The 21,067-nt window shown below is 36.8% G+C and overlaps 1 protein-coding gene across 10 annotated transcripts in view; it reads right to left on the bottom strand.

Moving 5' to 3' along the window:
* The window catches only part of LOC131691421 (uncharacterized), a 1,322,992-nt gene that overhangs the window by 590,346 nt on the left and 711,579 nt on the right, over nt 1-21,067 (bottom strand). For all 10 annotated transcript variants that reach the window (XR_009305769.1, XM_058977802.1, XM_058977800.1 and 7 more), the window contains exon 6: nt 7,896-9,350. Coding sequence is in view for 9 of the 10 variants with exons in the window: in XM_058977802.1 (XP_058833785.1) it covers nt 7,896-9,350 (1,455 nt within the window). In the remaining variant the exon portion in view is untranslated. The remainder of the gene's footprint in view (nt 1-7,895; nt 9,351-21,067) is intronic.

Genomic DNA, 21,067 nt, shown 5'->3' with positions numbered 1-21,067 from the left:
CAAAGAGGTCTTTGGTGAAGGCTTTCGTCTTCCACTTTCGTTCGCCGGTCACCCTTCTCTGTACTGCCGCGGGGTTCCATTGGCCGATACGGTAGCGAATCTCCTGGTGGTCACTATGCGTATACGTTTCGCATACTCTCCAATCCATGTTCGCCGTCAATGAGGGACTACAGAATGTGACGTCTATGATAGACTCCCTCCCGTCTCTCCGAAATGTACTAACAGAGCCTTCATTGCACAATCGTACGTCTAACTTCGCTAGAGCTTCCTGCAGGATACACCCTCTTGTGTTGGTTACTCTACTGCCCCATTCCACAGCCCAGGCGTTGAAGTCACCACCAATGACTACCGGCTTCCGATCGATCAACTGCTCGGTTAACTGCTCCAGCATTAGGCTGAACTGCTCTACTGCCCACCTTGGGGGAACGTAACAGCTACATACGAAGATGCCGTTGATTTTGGCTATCACGAAACCCTCATAGGAACGTTCTACCACTTCTTGGATAGGGAATCTTCCCATTACTTATATCGCTGCGGTTCCTGATCTATCCGCCACCCAGTTACCGTTATTAGGGGGGACTTGATAAGGCTCTGCGATCAAAGCGACATCGCACATAGTTTCTGTCGTAGACTGCCACAACAGTTGCTGTGCGGTATCACAGTGATTCAGGTTTATCTGGGTCATCTCCATCACCGTTGGCCTGCAGTCGCCTTCTTGTACGCTGGGCATTTAAAGCCACCCGTCTGATGGTCGTTTCCTTCCGCTGGGGTGCAAAGCAAGCACTTCGGCCTCTGGGTGCAGTCTCTCGCAAGATGGCCCGTCTCTCCGCATTTCCAGCACATCCCGGATCTGTCCGGGCCTTTGCAAGCCCCTGCTAAATGTCCAAAGCCTAAACATTTGAAGCATTTCTCTGCTTGTTTGTTTACTCGTGGGGCGGCTCTCAGTAGGCATCTCGACCATCCAACTGTAACCTTACCTACCTCCAGTGCCTTGTCTGCAGCGGTTACCGGTAAACGTATCATCGCTATCTGCGTTCCTCCGTATCCCTTCCTTAACCGGATCGTCATGTGCACCTCGCCCAGTTTGCACTGCTGCATCATAGCACCTCTCAGCTCGTCTTCCGTCGTTATTTCGTCGAGGTCTTTGCACACGATTACCATCTCCGGGCTTAAGGCTTTAACTTCTGCCTTTCCACCCATTGATTAAGTTATAGTCTCCTGCAAGGCAGAGCTACTAGACGTAGTATTCTTCTTAAGCTCGAGGAGCATTTCATTTTTTTGGGTACGCCTGACTCTTAACACGTTTTCCCCCAAATCTTTCAGCTCCGGGTCCTCTCTGACCTTTTTGAGCAGTGCTGCGTACGTAGTCTCGTCATTTGCTTTGACGAGCACGGCTTCTCCCTTAGGTGCCTTCTGACGAGCCGAGGATTCTGATTTCCTCTTCTGCTCCCCTTTTCGCTCCTCCTTCTTTTTTTGCTGTTTCCCACGTTTCTCCTTCCGACCTACAACGGTGCTCCAGCTTTCACGCTGTAAGGTGGCGTCCTTTTCTTCGGCAGCAACAACATCCTCGAGCGTCTGCCTCTTTGACCCGCCTGGTCTTTCTTCTCCTGGCGAGGATCTTGTCCTCTTTGGAGTTATGGGAACTGGCGTGTTCTTCACTCCAATCTGCCTCTCCTTACCCTGTTTCGGAGGGGCTAGGAGGATAGTGGCCTTAGCTGACGCGGATGCTCGCTCAGCTGAATCTGCCCTCTGCGTTGCCGTATCGTACTCTTTCACGGCAGACAGTAGCGCCTTCCGGATTTTGATGACCATCTCCTTAATGTCTTTGTGGACATTGTTTCTCATGTCCATGAACTTGTGGAGCTCCTCCACCAAGTGCCTCGCTACCACTACCTTTGGCGTTTGTGGGGTGTAGCTCATTCCGCTCTGCTCCGGCAGTTTTTGTTGCTGCTGTTGCTGTTGCTTCGGCTTCCCCTCCTCCTGCTCTTGCTGGGTGACTTCAGCTACTATTGGTGGTGGTGACCTCACCAACCCACCTCTGGCAAACGGATTTGCCGTGCCTGCTCCATGTATATCGGTTGCTTGTTGTTTCTCCATTTTATTTTATTGGGTCCCAACTCCGGGCCGCTATCTCCACTCGCTGCACATAGTCGCCTCTCGCGATCCCATGATTATCTATGCTGCCGAAAAGCAGCAGTGAGGTCATGCAAGGGTTGACACCATCCCTCATGGGGAGTAGTGTTTAGAGCCGGATCGGCGTAAATCGGGAATGCTGCAACCGAACCTAGTACCACCAACCAAATGATGGCGAGTTTCGAACGTACCCGGAGACCTGCCAGGGTTTTGTTGGAACGGAGGCAGCCATGCTGTTAGCCCACTCGCCATTTCAAGTCGGTGTCATCCTTCCTTACTCAAGGAGTAGAACAGCACGCCTGTCAGCCCGAAGTCGCCATCCTTTTCGTCATCCGTGTCCTGTCCGTTGCCGTTCGCCATGGCCAGTATACCATAATCAAGATGTTACTGGCGTCGATCCTGATGTGCCGGTTAGCACTCCGGTTGGGCTAGAGTGCTTTTATTGCCCAGATCTTAGATTATTGGAATCTTAGGATCTTAGCAGAAGCGGCACAGACTCGCTTCGTCGGAGCTGCTTTCGGAGTTATGGCTTTTTTTAGAGGTTTAGAAGAGCCCAATCTTAGCCCCACCATATCCTAGCAAAACTCCCCAACTCGCAGTAGGGCTGTGGGGGGGGGTTCGTTAGGCCCCTAGACTCCTGTCCTTCCTGTCACTGCTGCCCCCCATCTATCTATCTATATATCTATCTATCTATCTATCTATCTATCTATCTATCTATCTATCTATCTATCTATCTATCTATCTATCTATCTATCTATCTATCTATCTATCTATGTATATATATATATATATATATATATATATATATATATATATATATATATATATATATATATATATATATATATATATATATATATATATATATATATATATATATATATATATATATATATATATATATATATATATATATATATATATATATATATATATATATATATATATATATATATATATATATATATATATATATATATATATATATATATATATATATATATATATATATATATATATATAAGTCAATGTTTGTATGTATATGATTTATAGACTCCCAAACGGCTTAACCGATTTCCGTAAAAATTTGCACACAGTAGGTATTTGGTATGGGGCGTGTTTGTGTGCAATTAGTTGGAGATTATCTGCCCGCCAGATGGCCCTTTGGAACAAATTGTGTTTTTCTCCTATTTCGCAGAGTGTCGCAGCAACGCGCGATGGGTATTAGCTAGTCTATATATATATATATATATATATATATATATATATATATATATATATATATATATATATATATATATATATATATATATATATATATATATATATATATATATATATATATATATATATATATATATATATATATATATATATATATATATATATATATATATATATATATATATATATATATATATATATATATATATATATATTAAAGTCAAAGTTTGTATGTATGTGATTTATAGACTCCCAAACGGCTTAACTAATATCCGTAAAAATTTATACACAGTATGTATTTTTTATGGGGCGTGTTTGTGTGCTATTAGTTGGACAATATCTGCCCGCCAGATAGCGCTTTGGAACAAATTGTGTTTTCCTCATATTTCGTTGAAAATCGCAGCAACGCGCGATGGGTATTAGCTAGTGCTTTATAAACTCGTAAGCTTTACCAAGCAGCTTGTATCAAATCTTCAGTAGAAACTCATATAAGCTTGAAATAAACCACCACCATCGACACAACTCAACAACCAGTGCAAATCAAATCAATCGCACCCGCACTGCCGCTTGTAAGACGAAAACAAACCAAAGATCACACGCCAGTGAATACACCGCAGCGACTCTGAGGCGCGCGTGATGGTGAATTTATCTGAGTGCGCCACAGAGAATTTAAAGAGCAAGAGAGCACGGTTATCTCGCACCCAACTACCCCAACACCAGCGCACACTTGAAATCGGTCTATACAGCTCCGAAAGAAAGAGCGTTCTGCTTTTTTCTGTGGTGTGTGATCATGGTATCCTCTGTGTAGGCATCACACTGACGCGCCAGTGCATCACTAGGGTGAAATGCCATCACTGCTTGTGACTCATGCTAATCACACAATATCCCAGTTCTATTTTTATTTCTTATGGCGAAACTACAGAAAAACAATATTTTGTTTTCATTTTGGAACATTTTCGTTTTCATTTTAGGACATTACCATATCTAAACTTATGAGACTTAAACGACTATAAAGTTTCCTAATCAGATTTACTATAGTTTGCAAACAAAACTTACGATTTCAAGCAGAAAGCGGATTGCAAAATCGGAATGCAATAGTTGAGGTTTAAAAATGACATGGGTGTGTTCGTATGGACGACAGCTATTAATGGATATTAAGAAGTGATAGAATCTTAGAGAATCTAAATTAAAGATTACTATTCGAATTCCCGAAGGACTGCTCCAGTACCTATATACTATATATGATTTTTCGCAAAATACATGGAATAAAAGAGACAACGGTAATTGTTTACTTTAGCTACTTTTCCCCTGTAAGTGGAAAATATGTTTTTCTTTCATGAATATGCTACTTTAGTGTTGTAGATTCATAAAAAAGGCGGACAGCGAAAATTTTTAATAATTCATTAATTAGCTTTAAAGCAAGTAGTACCTAGTAACTTTGTTCATAGTGTTATTTTGCTCCCGAAAGTAAGGTTTTTGGCGAAGCTAGTTTAATGCGGCTATGCCCCATAGCCGTAGTCCTCGTACTCGTCATCGGAAACGTAAGCGAATTTGTGATCTACTCGTTTGCCCGGTATACTCAAACATAGGGGCTATCCCTAGTTTAAGACAGCATGAGAAAAAAATCGATGTGGCGTAGCCACATTAGGGATTAACAATGTTTTATTTATTAACAATAACAATATTTATTAACAACAACCCTCTAATGCCCAAATTTGTTTTGGCTTGAAAAAACTTTTGGAGGTGGGCCTCGTGATGAGAAAAACGAAAATAATGTTGAATTCTTGGAAGTAATGGATTTTTCATTAAGGCCTTAAAATAAGTAGGCCACCTAGAGGCGGTGTTGGGCACCTGGGCGAATAAAAAACAAAAACTTTTTTTTCTTCTAGTTACTTCAACATAAGCGAATACAGATGGTTTCTTATATTTTGGACTCCATCAGAACGCAAAACACCTAAACTGTAAGGAGTATTTCTCTAGTGCTTTGGTTGTTTAATTATTGACCTCTAATTTATAGTAGGGCAGTCCAGGGTCTGCTGGCGATGGTTTCACTTATCATGTTTTATGTTTTTAATTTAAGAATATCGTGTACAAGTGAATGCGTTTCATAAAAGAGCGGACTGTTTGCTACATTGAAGAATTTTAAATATATTACGCGGAAATCTCGCCAATTTATGACTATACGCACAATGATGCCACCTGGCCACCATCGCGTGAGATGTTTTTTGAATAAAACTGCAAAACAATGATACTTGCTATTATTTTTCAGCATCAATGCTCCTGCATTTTAATTTTGGCGCACACTTTGTATTCAAAAGCTAAATTTTCGAAATTTTTCAGGTGAAATTCTGAAGTAAAACAAAAAAAAACAAATTTTACTTGGTGTTACATATACGGCCAAGGAAAATTCTTTTCGCGCGCTATCGAAAAATCTAGTCATTCGTGGAATAGCTTTTAACTCGCCCTAAATAACAGAAATGCTGAAATTTAAAAACTTTACATAGGGTAATGATCCTATTTTCGTCCTAACCATGTAAAACTGTTGGTTAGAGCGACGTTAGCCATCTTTGTTCAACGTATTGGTTCAAATGGCGATTTTTGATATCATAATGGTTCATAAGAAGAAAGCAAAGATATTGATGCCAATTCATACGCATTGCATGAATTGTATTCTGAGTAATTAATGAAATTAGGAGGCACCCTTCCTAATACGACTAAAGTAGGCTCTTCACTCTAATACGCTCGAAAACTCAATATCACTTACAGAGTGTACGAAACAGAATTTAATGCAACATAAACACATTGGAGAATGGATTAAACAGTACTTGAAGTGCAGAACTAGAGACAGCGCCATATGTCTAATACAAATTGGAGAAAAAAAAGATTCCGCCAACTAGCCCCGGACTCCCCTAAATATTCTTAAATGATAAGAATATCCATATTCTACCTGCAACATTCACCCAAAGTTTTCAAAACATACTTTTTCAGCTAAAATTGCACATAATGCTAGTTTCGGTACGATAAGAAATCACTGAAGAAAATTTTTTTTCGCTCAGGTGCCCAACACCGCCTCTAGGCGGGCAAAGTATTTTACCAAAAAACCTAAACTTCCGAATTATTCCACTAAACCAATTCACATCTACAGTGAAATGCTAGTAACAAGCTACTCAAAAATATTTTTTTTTTGGTTATTGAAATTTCCAAAAACAGTTAAAATTTGTTTAATGAAGATTACCACTAAACACAAAATAGTTTTTTTCCACGTTTTCCTCGAATTTTCAACTTTGAGCTTCAAATGCCTATGACAGAAAGTTACGAATATTCAAATAATGTGTGTGTATGAAGGGTGTGAGCGTTGGGAAGAAATGCTAGTGCGGATGACAACATACAATCATGTTTTAGTAGTTTTATTTAGATTTTTATAGAGACCGCCTAGAGGCGGTTGGGAACTAGAGGGTTAAACTAGCTTAGCCAAAAACCTTACTTTCGGGAACACAATAACCCTATGTGAAAGAACTTATTTTTAGTCTCATTAATTATTAAAAATTTTCGCTTTCCGCCTCTTTTTTATGAATCGACAACACTAAACTAGCATATTCACGAAAGAAAAACATGTTTTCCACTTACAGGGGGAAAAGTAGCTAAAGTAAACAATTACCGAGACAACTTTGTGGGAATGTCCCAGAAGGTTGCACTTATCATCAAGAGATTATTTAATGATTTGACCCCATTTTTGAACAAGTGTACTCAGGCAAAAAATACAGCGAATTTCATAGGAATATCGTATAATTTTTAGCCACAAGTAGCACGTATGGAAATCATAAGAATATCTTATGAAACGGCATTTGTTTTGTCAAATCGGTTTGCTATGATTTCATGTTCCATAAGGCATCTTTGATTCATCATAAGACAATATTATACATTTCTCTTATGTTTATGAGAATCATAAGATGCTCGTATGAAATTCAAACAACTGGCATATGCTATACAGTATAAAATGTTAAGATAATCATAAAAGTCGTATCTTTTTCATATTAATCTAATGAAAACATAGTTATGTTACTTTTCTAGTCATCATAAGATGAATCTTATGACTTTCGCTATGTGTTTTGCCTTAGTGTATCAATAGGTCCGTGAATTACCATTCTAAGGTCAAATCATCAGAGTAACGATGAGAAACAGCCTTCCTAGAATGGCCTTGTACTGGAACATGCCTCTCGAAATCCAAATTTACGAGAACAAATTGATCCTATTTCTTCTAGCAGTTCTTGAATCCAAGAATGACAAAATTGTTTAGATATTTCTATGGTTATGATCATTTTAAGTTTGCAAATATCCGTGAGCCCTGTTGCTCCGATAAAGTGGTTCATTTTTTGATACATAATGGTTAAGGGCTGCGGGTGCGACCTAGATTTCAGGTTGAATTCTTGATCAATCCAAGATCTTCTCGGATATTAGTTATTTTTTAGAATTACTTCCGGCTAGTTAGCACTCCGAAAGTCGTATCATTGTCTACATTTACGTGATCCAATAAGTACCTTGTAAATAGTTCAGCTTTCTTCAGTTCAGTGTGACTAATGGTCCCATAGCAACCATTTCGGTATCGTGGAGTACCTCCTTTAGCATGGATACGGTCGTTGCCATGAGCTCTGCTCTCGTATCCCTTTGTAGACCACCAAGTTTGCTGCCGCTTTAGTTTAAGTGGTATTGTCGGCTTTGCATGTTTATTGCTACTATTGCTTTCACTTGACATATTTGATTGAGCTGCACTATAAACAACTTTAGCTTTCGAAGCTCGGTAGGATTTTTTCTCTGCCTTCTGGGTTGGCGATTTCATGGCGGTGTCAGATTCGCCCTGATTTTGGTTAGTTATGTTATCGTTTTTGTTACTATGATCAATAGTATTATTGTTAACTTCGATTCCTACAATTTGGCTCGACATACCATTCAAATCACTACCAGTTGAATTTTTATAGCTACTGACAGTGCGCTTGTACTTTTTAGATTTAGTGAAAAAATATTTAGATTTGTTTGGTATTTGCTGTTTATCTTGGACCACCGAAGGTTTTCGAACAATATCTCCTTCTTGCTCTAGCTTGGCCCATGTTGACGCAAAAAGTCTAACTGTAGATCTTATGAAGTGCCTATCCACTTTCATTGTTACAGGCCTTAATGCAAGCAATCCTACAGGGAAATCTTGAAAATGATGAAACAACACGTGTGACGAAACGTTGATATACTTCATAAAATTCTTAGCTCGCTTAATTTTTAAGTCAGACAAATTGACTAGCTCACTAGGATCCATATGAACACTCTTTTTTTGATTTTGCTCACTAACGTGTGAAGTGGTAGATTTGTAAGTAGCACCATTAATTTGATTAGGATTTCGACTATCATCAATTGCAACATTATTTGTACGTATCAATATGTTTTGATCTCCGTTCGATGAATAGTTCTGAACAGCAGATACATTAACGTTCTCGTTGTATATATTACGTTTACTACCTAAGTTACGTTTAAACAGGTCATCTCTTTTACTAGACAATGCAAGATTTTTGGAATCTGTGCTAATTTCATCCGGTTTAGCAATACTATAAGGACGATGTTTGTTTTCTGTTCTGGTGCGATTCTTTTTATATTTGAGATCAAAGAACTCAAAGTCCATTTTTCGTTCCACCAGATCCGCAATATGGGACTGTTGAATTATATCTGTAGCATCATAAAAATCATCTTCCAACCCTGCACTAAAATTGTGTAACGGATTGTTAAAGTGGAGTTCTTCTTCTTCATCTGCTTCAGAGCCGAATATTTCAAATGGAATCTGGATCGGATCATAAAACTCCGTAGATGTTGTTGTGTCAGCCCACAGCCAAACGAAGTGTCCATTTAGCATTTTCATGCGCTGTGCTTCGGCTAAAATTCGGCGAGCTACGTGTAATTCACAGAGCAAGATAACGACACCTCTAGTTGTTTGCGAAATTCTCGCTAGTTGCCTGGGGAAAGAAATAATTGAAAATACATATATATATACATATCCGCATATATATATATATATATATATATATATATATATATATATATATATATATATATATATATATATATATATATATATATATATATATATATATATATATATATATATATATATATATATATATATATATATATATATATATATATATATATATATATATATATATATATATATATATATATATATATATATATATATATATATATATATATATATATATATATATATATATATATATATATATATATATATATATATATATATATATATATATATATATATATATATATATATATATATATACAGCAATTCCATGAAAAAAGTTATATGATCTCTCAAAATTCTGCAATATTTGGTAGAATCGTTCCTTATATGACTTTCAGACATAACCCGGTCAAAAAAAATGCGGACGAACATGGTCAGGCGATTTAAACAGTTTGACGCTTGACTTAACTCTCCTGTGCTAATTGCCCCTAGGAACAAATGCAATTTGCGAATGCGATTTAAAGGTAATTTCAATACTTAGACAAATTTTCTGGCGGCTGAAATGAACTTGTTTGTTTTCTGCGTTCTTCAAACGTGGCGGTTCATGTTTGGCTTAAGCTTAAAATTGTTTTTTTTTAAACAATTGGTGTGTTCTCGCTTGTATTTTGTTTTGTGAACTTCATTTTGCCAACGAATGTGGGAAATTGTGAAATCGTGTGTAAATATAGTGGAACAAGATATCTGACCTAAAGTCTTAATGAAAGTCAGATTGTGGTAAGTTTTGGTGTGCAATACCAATTTCAGCATTGATGCTTCCTATAGTTTGGTGATGATTACCTAGTATACTATGTGAGTAGATAATGAATCCGTATTTGTAATTTTCATATTAGGTAATTAAGAGCGGTTAAATGGCGCGTTACCTGGGCGATTTGGGGGCGATTTAAGGGCGGGTAGGGCGGAAAAAAATCGAAAGGTAATTAGCGTATCCGAGTTGGCAAATAGCCCCCGTTAGCCAGCAACTTACCCTTTTTGACTGGGAAGGATTTTAAATGGATTTCATAAGTCTGTCTTACGGTTTAGAGGGGAAAATTTTCCAAATCCATCTCTTATTATTTTCATAAGACAGTCTTATGAAATTTATGAAAATGTCCGAATGAACGCCGTAGTTGCCCATTTATGAAAATTGCTGATATTTATAAGCAGAAAACAGTAGAAAGAACGATTTCCATAGAACAGTCTTATGAAATTCATTACAATGTTCGAATGAATGCCATAAGTTTTTTATTTATGGATATTATTCTGCATTTATATATTTGACTAAAAATCTCACTTCCTTTGTTACAAACAGCGGTAATCAAAAAGTCTTGGCTGAAACAATTAGCTCTTGGTTGGCCGTCCACGCCAGTACTGAATTCATAAGAAACAATTATGAACTTTTCACAAATGTGACGATTGTGAAAAACAAAATACAATTTTATAGAATCAATAACAGATCTCATATGAGTTCCATGGGAAAAACTTATGAAATTTTTAAACGGATATATTGGAGCGAAGTCATAAGACTGTTTTATGAAATACATTATTTGTACGTCTATGGAGTGCATGAATAAAGATAAATGAATTCTTAAGCCTGCCTATGACATTTTAAAGCGTTCAATGGCATCGTCAGAAGGCTGGGTCATATGACGAGCCTTATGAAATTCTCAGATACTTTTTGCTCGGTGTATTTTTTTATTTCGTAATGGGTGTCTCTTTCCACGTTAGACGGGTTTAAAAAAATCGTGATTCAAAAGTTGATTTTAAAAAAAAAAATCATAACTTTTGAACCACTGAACCAATTTTCATATGTTATAGGTCAAATGAAAGGTATTGAAGTGTTATTAACTTTAAGAAATATTGAGATTTGTACAAACAAAATACGCAATAATTGGATTTTCTTGATTTTCACAGCGAGGGGCCTTGAATACTCCATACTTTTATATTTTTAATTGAAAGATCATTCAATTCTACACAACATCTCCAAACATATTTTTGAACCAGATCTAGAGGTTTCAGAGATATAATTTTTTGAAAATAAAAAAATCTATGTATACACACCACATGCATGGAAGCGATGTAATCGCATGGTAGTTCACCATACACTTCCAGCGAGTCACAGCAGCCATGAATAAAGAAATCTATGATTTACTTACAAGCTGGGTGCAACGTTCGTTACAACCTGGGGGTTGTCCATTAACCACGTAGAAAAAAATTCAGACATTGCAGACCCTCGCGTTCAAAATATTTTTATCGGGCGTCATCTTTGGTTAGAAATTCCACTTCAATAAAAATCCAGGTGGTTTTAAAAGGGTCATATTTCGACATTATTTATTTTTGTATTAAAAATCCAGAAGAAGCACGAAGAGAAATAAGTAAAACATTTTTAAAACTCTATTCGTTTTATTTTTCACAAGGTATTTCATTTCTTTAGCTACTGTATATATATATATATATATATATATATATATATATATATATATATATATATATATATATATATATATATATATATATATATATATATATATATATATATATATATATATATATATATATATATATATATATATATATATATATATATATATATATATATATATATATATATATATATATATATATATATATATATATATATATATATATATATATATATATATATATATATATATATACAGCAATTCCATGAAAAAAGTTATATGATCTCTCCGAATTCTGCAATATTTTTTTCATTTATTTTATTTATTTCCTTATCTTCGGTATACACCGTACAGACGCATTTTAAAACTATATATTTCTTATTAATATCTTATATCTATGCTTGGAAATGTTAAAATCATACACTGAAGAAGCTTCGTTAAATCTGCGGCAACATCTTTCCAGTGGATTATTTTGTCCATATGAAGTACGGTGTCTAGGGATCCACAACAGAGTGGGGTTACGGAGAACACGAGGAGGCGCATACAAATTAACGCCCGAGATAAGATCGGGACTATCGATATTACCTGACAGCAAGTCGAAAACAAAAACTCTTTGCAGGAAGATACGGCGAGTCGCCAGAGTCTGCAGACCGAGTAGCATACATCTATCGGCATAAGGAGGCAACACAACTTGATCATTCTATGGAAGTTTCCTGAGGGCGAATCGCACAAAACATCTTTGTATACGCTCTAGTCGGTCAATTTGAACGGCATGGTATGGTGCCCACACTTGCACAGCATACTCCAGAACACTTCAGGGCACAGTAGAGTGCTTTTAGTGCGTAGAAATCATCGAAGTCCGCCGTGTTCCGCTTTAAGAAGCCCAGCATTCCGAAAGCCTTAGCAGTTGTCGCGGTGATATGGTCGGAAAAGCTCAACTTCCTATCGAAGAGCACTCCCAAGTCACGGATCGAGTCGACGCTTTCAATTGTTCTACCTTTTAGGCTGTATTCATAACGTCCTGGAGTAAGCAAGCGTCCGAAACTGATTACTTTGCATTTATTAACGTTGACTTCCATTCCGTTAAGCGTGCACCATTCTTGAATAGTACAGATATCTTCTTGAAGCACTACGGCGTCAAGTGCAGAAGCGATAGTTCGGAAGATTTTGAGATCGTCCGCGTACAGCAATTTCCCAGACTTGATCCGACTACAGATATCGTTAATAAACAGAATAAAAATAAAAGGGCCCAGATGACTTCCTTGCGGGACACCTGTGGGTGTTCTGAATGTGCTTGAACGCGTGTTTTTTATACTCACAAATGCCGAGCGATCGGAAAGATACGACTGCAACCAGTTAGTCAACCAGGTGGGAAATCCCAAACGCTTTAATTTCAAGATTGCGATGTTGTGCGGTACTTTGTCGAAAGCTTTTGAGAAATCGACGTAAATTGCGTCCACCTGATGACGCTTCTCGACGGCGGGAAACAACTTAGAAGTGTAGGCTATCAGGTTAGAAGTTGTTGATCGTTTTGTGACAAACCCGTGTTGATACTCCGAGATAATGTGGGATGCAGCTGCATACGTGACGTTGTAGACCAGCTTTTCGAGAACTTTGGAGAGACAGTTTAATAATGAGATACCTCTGTAATTTTCGACGTTGTCAATATTTCCAGCCTTGTGAATGGGAACGATAGCAGCTTCTTTCCAGGCGATAGGAAAAATGCCTTCAGCGAGAGAGCGATTGAAAATGATACACACCGGAAGAGACAGCACGTGGGCGCAGCTTTTTATAAATTGGGGCGAGAGATGATCGGGGCCAGGCCCTTTCGACGAATCAACAGCAGTCAGAGCCTTCAAGACGTCAGCTCGGCTTACAGTGGGACGGGGGAGATTTATGTTGTACGATGGTAATGTTTCCAAATACTCTTCCGAAGGGACGGTATAGTCGCTACTAAACACTCCGCGAAAGAAATCAGCAAACAAATTTACGGTATCAGCTGGAGATTGCACGCTTGCGTTTCCAAGGAAAACGTCAGTGGGAGTACTACCAGATCGTTTTCTGCTGCTAACGAATTTCCAAAATGTTGCGGGGTTATCGCGAAGGCTATTTTGCACATGATTCAAATACTCACGAAAAGCGGAATTCCGGGCCGTTTCGTATTGCAGCTCTATCCGTCGAAGAGTAACTTTGTTTTCGTCTGTCTTATGGCGGAAATACCGCTTGCGTTGTTTTCGCAGTGCATTACGCAAACGGCGAATCTCAGCGTTCCACCATGGAAATTTGAAATCCACCCTCCTGTTGACTCGTTTCAGTGGAACCTTTAGGCGGAGTATGTCATATACTTTGCCATAAAACAGCGCGACTGCTTCGTCAAGCTCATTACAACACATTAAGTCGGTCCAGTCGACAGTGACAATCAGTGCGGAGATTTCGTCAAAGTTGCAACGGTTAAAGTCAAAATCAAGCTCGTCAATCGAATGAAATGAATCATCTCCAGTGTTGGTACGTACATCTAGCCGCAGGACAAACGGTTTGTGGTGAGGATCGACTTTGAGAATAGCAGTCGGAGGTTCAAGCAGCTCTACGATATCCGTGTTGTTTACGAATGCAAGATCGAGGATCCTCCCGTTCACATTCGTCAATGAGCAGATCTGGTACAGACCGCCTGCAACCATAGACTCCGTTACAGCTATTTCTTGTTCCGAAGAGGCATTAATAGGTAGGTAACATTTTAAATCATTATCGGGCGACCACTGAAGGCGTGGAAGATTGTAGTCTCCAAAGACGAGAACAGTGTCGGTGCTGCCAGCATTGTCTAGAATTGTTTGAACGGCATTAGCGTGCGCGTGATACAAATCCGGATCACTATTTGGCCTGAGATAAACACAGCTAATATATACAGATAGATTCGGGAGCGCGATACGCACGGCGATTTGCTCCAGGCGTTCAATTCCAGATAAGCTATTTGGTAGAATCGTTCCTTATATGACTTTCAGACATAACCCGGTCAAAAAAATGCGGACGAACATGGTCAGGCGATTTAAACAGTTTGACGCTTGACTCAACTCTCCTGTGCTAATTGCCCCTAGGAACAAATGCAATTTGCGAATGCGATTTAAAGGTAATTTCAATACTTAGACAAATTTTCTGGCGGCTGAAATGAACTTGTTTGTTTTTTGCGTTCTTCAAACATGGCGGTACATGTTTGGCTTAAGCTTAAAACTGTTTTTTTTAAACAATTGGTGTGTTCTCGCTTGTATTTTGTTTGTCTTGTGAACTTCATTTTGCCAACGAATGTGGGAAATTGTGAAATCGTGTGTAAATATAGTGGAACAAGATATCTGACCTAAAGTCTTAATGAAAGTCAGATTGTGGTAAGTTTTGGTGTGCAATACCAATTTCAGCATTGATGCTTCCTATAGTTTGGTGATGATTACCTAGTATACTATGTGAGTAGATAATGAATCCGAAAATATGTATTATATGTAATTTTCATATTAGGAAATTAAGAGCGGTTAAATGGCGCGTTACCTGGGCGATTTGGGGGCGATTTAAGGGCGGGTAGGGCGGAAAAAAATGACGGCAGCAAATCGCCCAAATGTTGCATTTGAAATAGCCCCGTAATTGCCAGCAAATTGCTGGCAAATCGAAAGGCAATTAGCGTATCCGAGTTGGTAAATAGCCCCCGTTAGCCAGCAACTTACCCTTTTTGACTGGGAAGGATTTTAAATGGATTTTATAAGTCTGTCTTACGGTTTAGAGGGGAAAATTTTCCAAATCCATCTCTTATTATTTTTATAAGACAGTCTTATGAAATTTATGAAAATGTCCGAATGAACGCCGTAGGTGCCCATTTATGAAAATTGCTGACATTTATAAGCAGAAAACAGTAGAAAGAACGATTTCCATAGAACAGTCTTATGAAATTCATTACAATGTTCGAATGAATGCCATAAGTTTTTTATTTATGGATATTATTCTGCATTTATATATTTGACTAAAAATCTCACTTCCTTTGTTTCAAACAGCGGTAATCAAAAAGTCTTGGCTGAAACAATTAGCTCTTGGTTGGCCGTCCACGCCAGTACTGAATTCATAAGAAACAATTATGAACTTTTCACAAATGTGACGATTGTGAAAAACAAAATACAATTTTATAGAATCAATAACAGATCTCATATGGGTTCCATGAGAAAAACTTACGAAATTCTTAATCGGATATATTGGAGCGAAGTCATAAGACTGTTTTATGAAATACATTATTTGTACGTCTATGGAGTGCATGAATAAAGATAAATGAATTCTTAAGCCTGCCTATGACATTTTAAAGCGTTCAATGGCATCGTCAGAAGGGCGGGTCATATGCCGAGCCTTATGAAATTCTCAGATACTTTTTGCTCGGTGTATTTTTTTTATTTCGTAATGGGTGTCTCTTTCCACGTTAGACGGGTTTAAAAAAATCGTGATTCAAAAGTTGATTTTTTTTAAAAATCATAACTTTTGAACCACTGAACCAATTTTCATATGTTATAGGTCAAATGAAAGGTATTGAAGTGTTATTAACTTTAAGAAATATTGAGATTTGTACAAACAAAATACGCAATAATTGGATTTTCTTGATTTTCACAGCAAGGGGCCTTGAATACTCCATACTTTTATATTTTTAGTTGAAAGATCATTCAATTCTACACAACATCTCCAAACATATTTTTGAACCAGATCTAGAGGTTTCGGAGATATAATTTTTTGAAAATAAAAAATCTATGTATACACACCACATGCATGGAAACGATGTAACCGCATGATAGTTCACCATACACTTCCAGCGAGTCACAGCAGCCGTGAATAAAGAAATCTATGATTTACTTACAAGCTGGGTGCAACGTTCGTTTCAACCTGGGGGTTGTCCATTAACCACGTAGAAAAAAATTCAGACATTGCAGACCCTCGCGTTCAAAATATTTTTATCGGGCGTCATATTTGGTTAGAAATTCCACTTCAATAAAAATCCAGGTGGTTTTAAAAGGGTCATATTTCGACATTATTTATTTTTGTATTAAAAATCCAGAAGAAGCACGAAGAGAAATAAGTAAAACATTTTTAAAACTCTATTCGTTTTATTTTTCACAAGGTATTTCATTTCTTTAGCTACTGTTTAACACATATTTCTTCCGTCGAAAATGAAAACCGTTTGACAATAATATAGTTTTCATTTTGAGACTTAAAACTGTGTTCCCGAAATTTGCTTTACACGTGTATAACGATTTTTTAACTTTTTTCAATTTTATTGTATTCGGATTCTGAAAAAAGCTGATAATGCATTTTTGAATCTGGCTTAGAAATAGCCCATGAATATAGTTCTTGGGCTGTTGTTATATGATGGCCTTGCAAATTCGCTTTCGCAGCGTTTCGTTTCAATACTACTCCCAAACCATCACAAGGACCCTTTCCATGACAAGTTGCGAAAAAATTTCATTCGGCATCAATGCCAAAATCTTTTTGCATGTTGTACAAATTAACTGCCGTCATTTATTTTTGTATTGGCTTCCTGATCCATCTGAGAAAAGTAAATCTGTTGTAAGCCTGGTAATTTACCTTTTATGAACGCTAAACAATGAGTCAAAAATAAACGAACTGCGACATGATAATGTTGAGTGAAGTCAGCAATTGCAATAAAACTAGTAAACTTCAAATCGTCCGATTCTTCGTCTTTAAAATGAATAGTGCATTGAGCGTTTACCCAATGAAAGCCTTGAACTGCATCATGCACAACGAAAGAATAATTCTCCGAAAAATCATTTCCACTAAGTCCATAATGCAACTTTCTACTTGACGCCATTGTTTGAATTTTAATGATATTACCGTTACTAAGAATACTCATTAGTTCTGTCGCTAAAATTTGCGTTCCAGGGCAGCTTCCGCAACACTGCAGCCAACATCGTTTGCTCGAATTTTCACAAATTATTTTTGGAAGCAAATCATGATAGGAGCTAACATCATCTGGAAGTAATTTACTGCTTTGTAATGTTTTGAAAATAAGTTTCTTCCTTTGATGATATATACATATGTATACGGTATGCGTGTCACTATTCCCTGCCAAAATATAGAGTTTTGGACGATTACTAGTAAACATGAAAAATCCTATTTTAATATCATGATAAGTATTTTTGAAGATACAATACGCCTCCTGCAAGTTACACAAAACTAATCTTCTCTGTACGTAAATTTTGCCTTCTTCATTGTTAAATATTAAATAATCCCTTTTCCCTGCACAGACGCGGTTTACTTCGCCACTATTATAAAAATTCGCATATATATATATATATATATATATATATATATATATATATATATATATATATATATATATATATATATATATATATATATATATATATATATATATATATATATATATATATATATATATATATATATATATATATATATATATATATATATATATATATATATATATATATATATATATATATATATATATATATATATATATATATATATATATATATATATATATATATATATATATATATATATATATATATATATATATATATATATATATATATATATATATATATATATATATATATATATATATATATATATATATATATATATATATATATATATATATATATATATATATATATATATATATATATATATATAGGGTAAGATGGGGCAAATCTGACCTTCTGTGTTACCGAAAATCAGAAGCACTACGCGAACTAATATCAATAGTGTCGTGCAGAGCATCGAAAATAATCATAATGGTGGCATGACATACATTCAAAATACTTACAAATACTTAGAATTATATTCTGTAATAAAATTACAGTTTTGTATGTCAATTAGTATGAAATTTAAAAACAGACGGCGCCGGTGGTTGAGTGGTAAGCGTGACCGCCACTCATTCCAGTTGGCCTGGGTTCAATTCCAGCCGAGGTCGTTGAGATTTTTCCGAGGTGAAAAAATCTGTGGTCACGTCTTCCTTCGGAAGGGAAGTAAAGCCGTTGGTCCCCGGTCCATGAAATTTGTGGATCGATATCTAGTCCAGGTAGTGGAATCACCTCTCTGGCGTCGGTAAAGAAGAAGTATATCCAACTTCTATACTCTACTAACATAAATATCCTCCTCCCGTGATACTTGTGGAGTGCGCAGTAGTATATACGGCCTCTAGCAAAAGCAAGTATCGGACTAACAATTCCTTCCCTTTCCTTCCGCGATCTACGTTCGGGCCGGGCCGGCGCCGGTATTGATCAGAAACACTTTAGGATTACCAGGAGTTGCACATTGAAAGATGTTTCGCTAATCCCAAGCATATTTATCTACTGATTCCCTGTGCAACTTCAGCTAGTCCCGATCGATAACGGAGTAGCAGCCAGGGGTGGTCGCACAAGCTCAAGCTCAATTAGTATGAAATTTAAAAACATGTTTAAAGTTATTGTTAGAAAAACTTTTTTGCTGATAATTTCTCCATCATTAAATTACATTCAAAAAGTTTCTTTTCTCTTTAGATTTTTGTTGACAAAATATAAAAAATTAGAAAAAATAGGTTTTTTTGCAATTTGAATTTTTATCATAAATTTTTGTTTTTGTGAAAAATGACACAATACTTTTTCAGTGTTTTTTTTTCGTGCAGAAGTATTCATTACCTGTATTTCGTTCTCAGATAGTTTTACTGTATAAAACAGTGCAATCGAACAAAAAATTGAAATTATTGCGCGTAGAAACGTTTACGCCCTTTTAAAAAATTACGCTTGAGTCAAAATAATCGTATTGACTGTGGAAAATGTTTAGTCTTCCATGCCGGTTGAACCTGTAAAGTTTTTTTGCGGAATCTAAGATGGTCAGTCACGATTTTAGAGATTTTAGGACGGACCTTCGTGGAATTCCCCTACCCAATGTCCCTGTTCGGGATATGCTGGCAAATCGAGATATCCCCTATATGTCCCTTATTTACATCTTTATAAAAACGATAAACATCCCAATTTAGCCCCTCTCTCTTATTTATCGTTTCCAGAAGCTCCCTGTCCTTCCATGTAGACCCGACCAGTGCCAGAGTGCCACTATGCGTCCGCCATCGCTCTGCATAGAAAGAAGCTGAAGCGAGAACGACTCGATGGTCTGATAACTTCCCCGCGGGTCTGAAGAATACCATCCGCCAACCCGGTACTCGACGACCTACTGACAAAGCACTGTGTCGCTGATCTCCCGTTTGCCCGAAAGTTACAAGTTCTGGTCTTTTCTCCATGTCATCATATACGTCTTCTCTCCACTGTCCTTGATACAACTGGTGCTACACCGATGATGGAAATAATCCCCCCTTTGAATATCTTAACCAAGCATAAGGCTCCTTCAAAAAAATCAAATATGTATTCTGTATTCCTAGTTTTAAGATAGCTTTTAATTTTATTCTTCATTAAAACTATTGTCCCCAATCTTGTAAATAGAATTGTATCCCTAGTTTTAAGATCTGTGATCTTTTTAATCTGTGATCTTTTTAATCTGTGAAATTTCTCATAAATATTTGTTCCCCCTTTTATATACCAAACTGTTTATTTAGTTTTAAGATAACTGTAAAATATTTCGTAAAAAACTATTCCTCCCCTTTTAAATATCAAACTGGATTCCTTGTTTTAAAATTTTTCATAAAAAAATCTTTTGCCCCCACTCTTGTATATAGAACTGTATTTCTAGTCTAAGGATAGCTGTAGAATTTTTCCTCTCAATATAAAAAAAATATCTGAACATTGTAACGCATTTGTGCCTATCAAATAAACGAACTGAATAAAAAAAATATCCGGCATCTCACAATGAAGTCATCTTGGTCCAGTAATATTCCTCTTCTACTTTAATGACGTAAATATTAAATTACAAGGACCCCGCATTTCTTTCGCTCATGACATGAAAAGTTTTTGACAAATACAGGATAAAACCGATGTCGAGTTTCTTCAGAGTGAACTGGAGAACTTTAGTACGTGGTGTGACCTAAACAGAATGGTTTTAAGCCCGAGTAAATGCTCAATCGTAATGCTCACGCGGAAACGCTATCCGATTTAGTTTTTATACGACTCGAGCAATCCAAGATACTCTCACGCCAAGGGTTGGAGTCATCATGGATTCAGCACCACACACTTCATACATCGTGGATAAGGCATGAAGACAGCTTGAGTTCATTTTCCGAATATCTAAAAATTTT

Source organism: Topomyia yanbarensis, chromosome 3 (genome assembly GCF_030247195.1).
Source record: "Topomyia yanbarensis strain Yona2022 chromosome 3, ASM3024719v1, whole genome shotgun sequence".
In the NCBI taxonomy this organism is placed as follows: Eukaryota; Metazoa; Arthropoda; class Insecta; order Diptera; family Culicidae; genus Topomyia; species Topomyia yanbarensis.
This window is presented reverse-complemented; position numbering and strand designations above follow the sequence as displayed.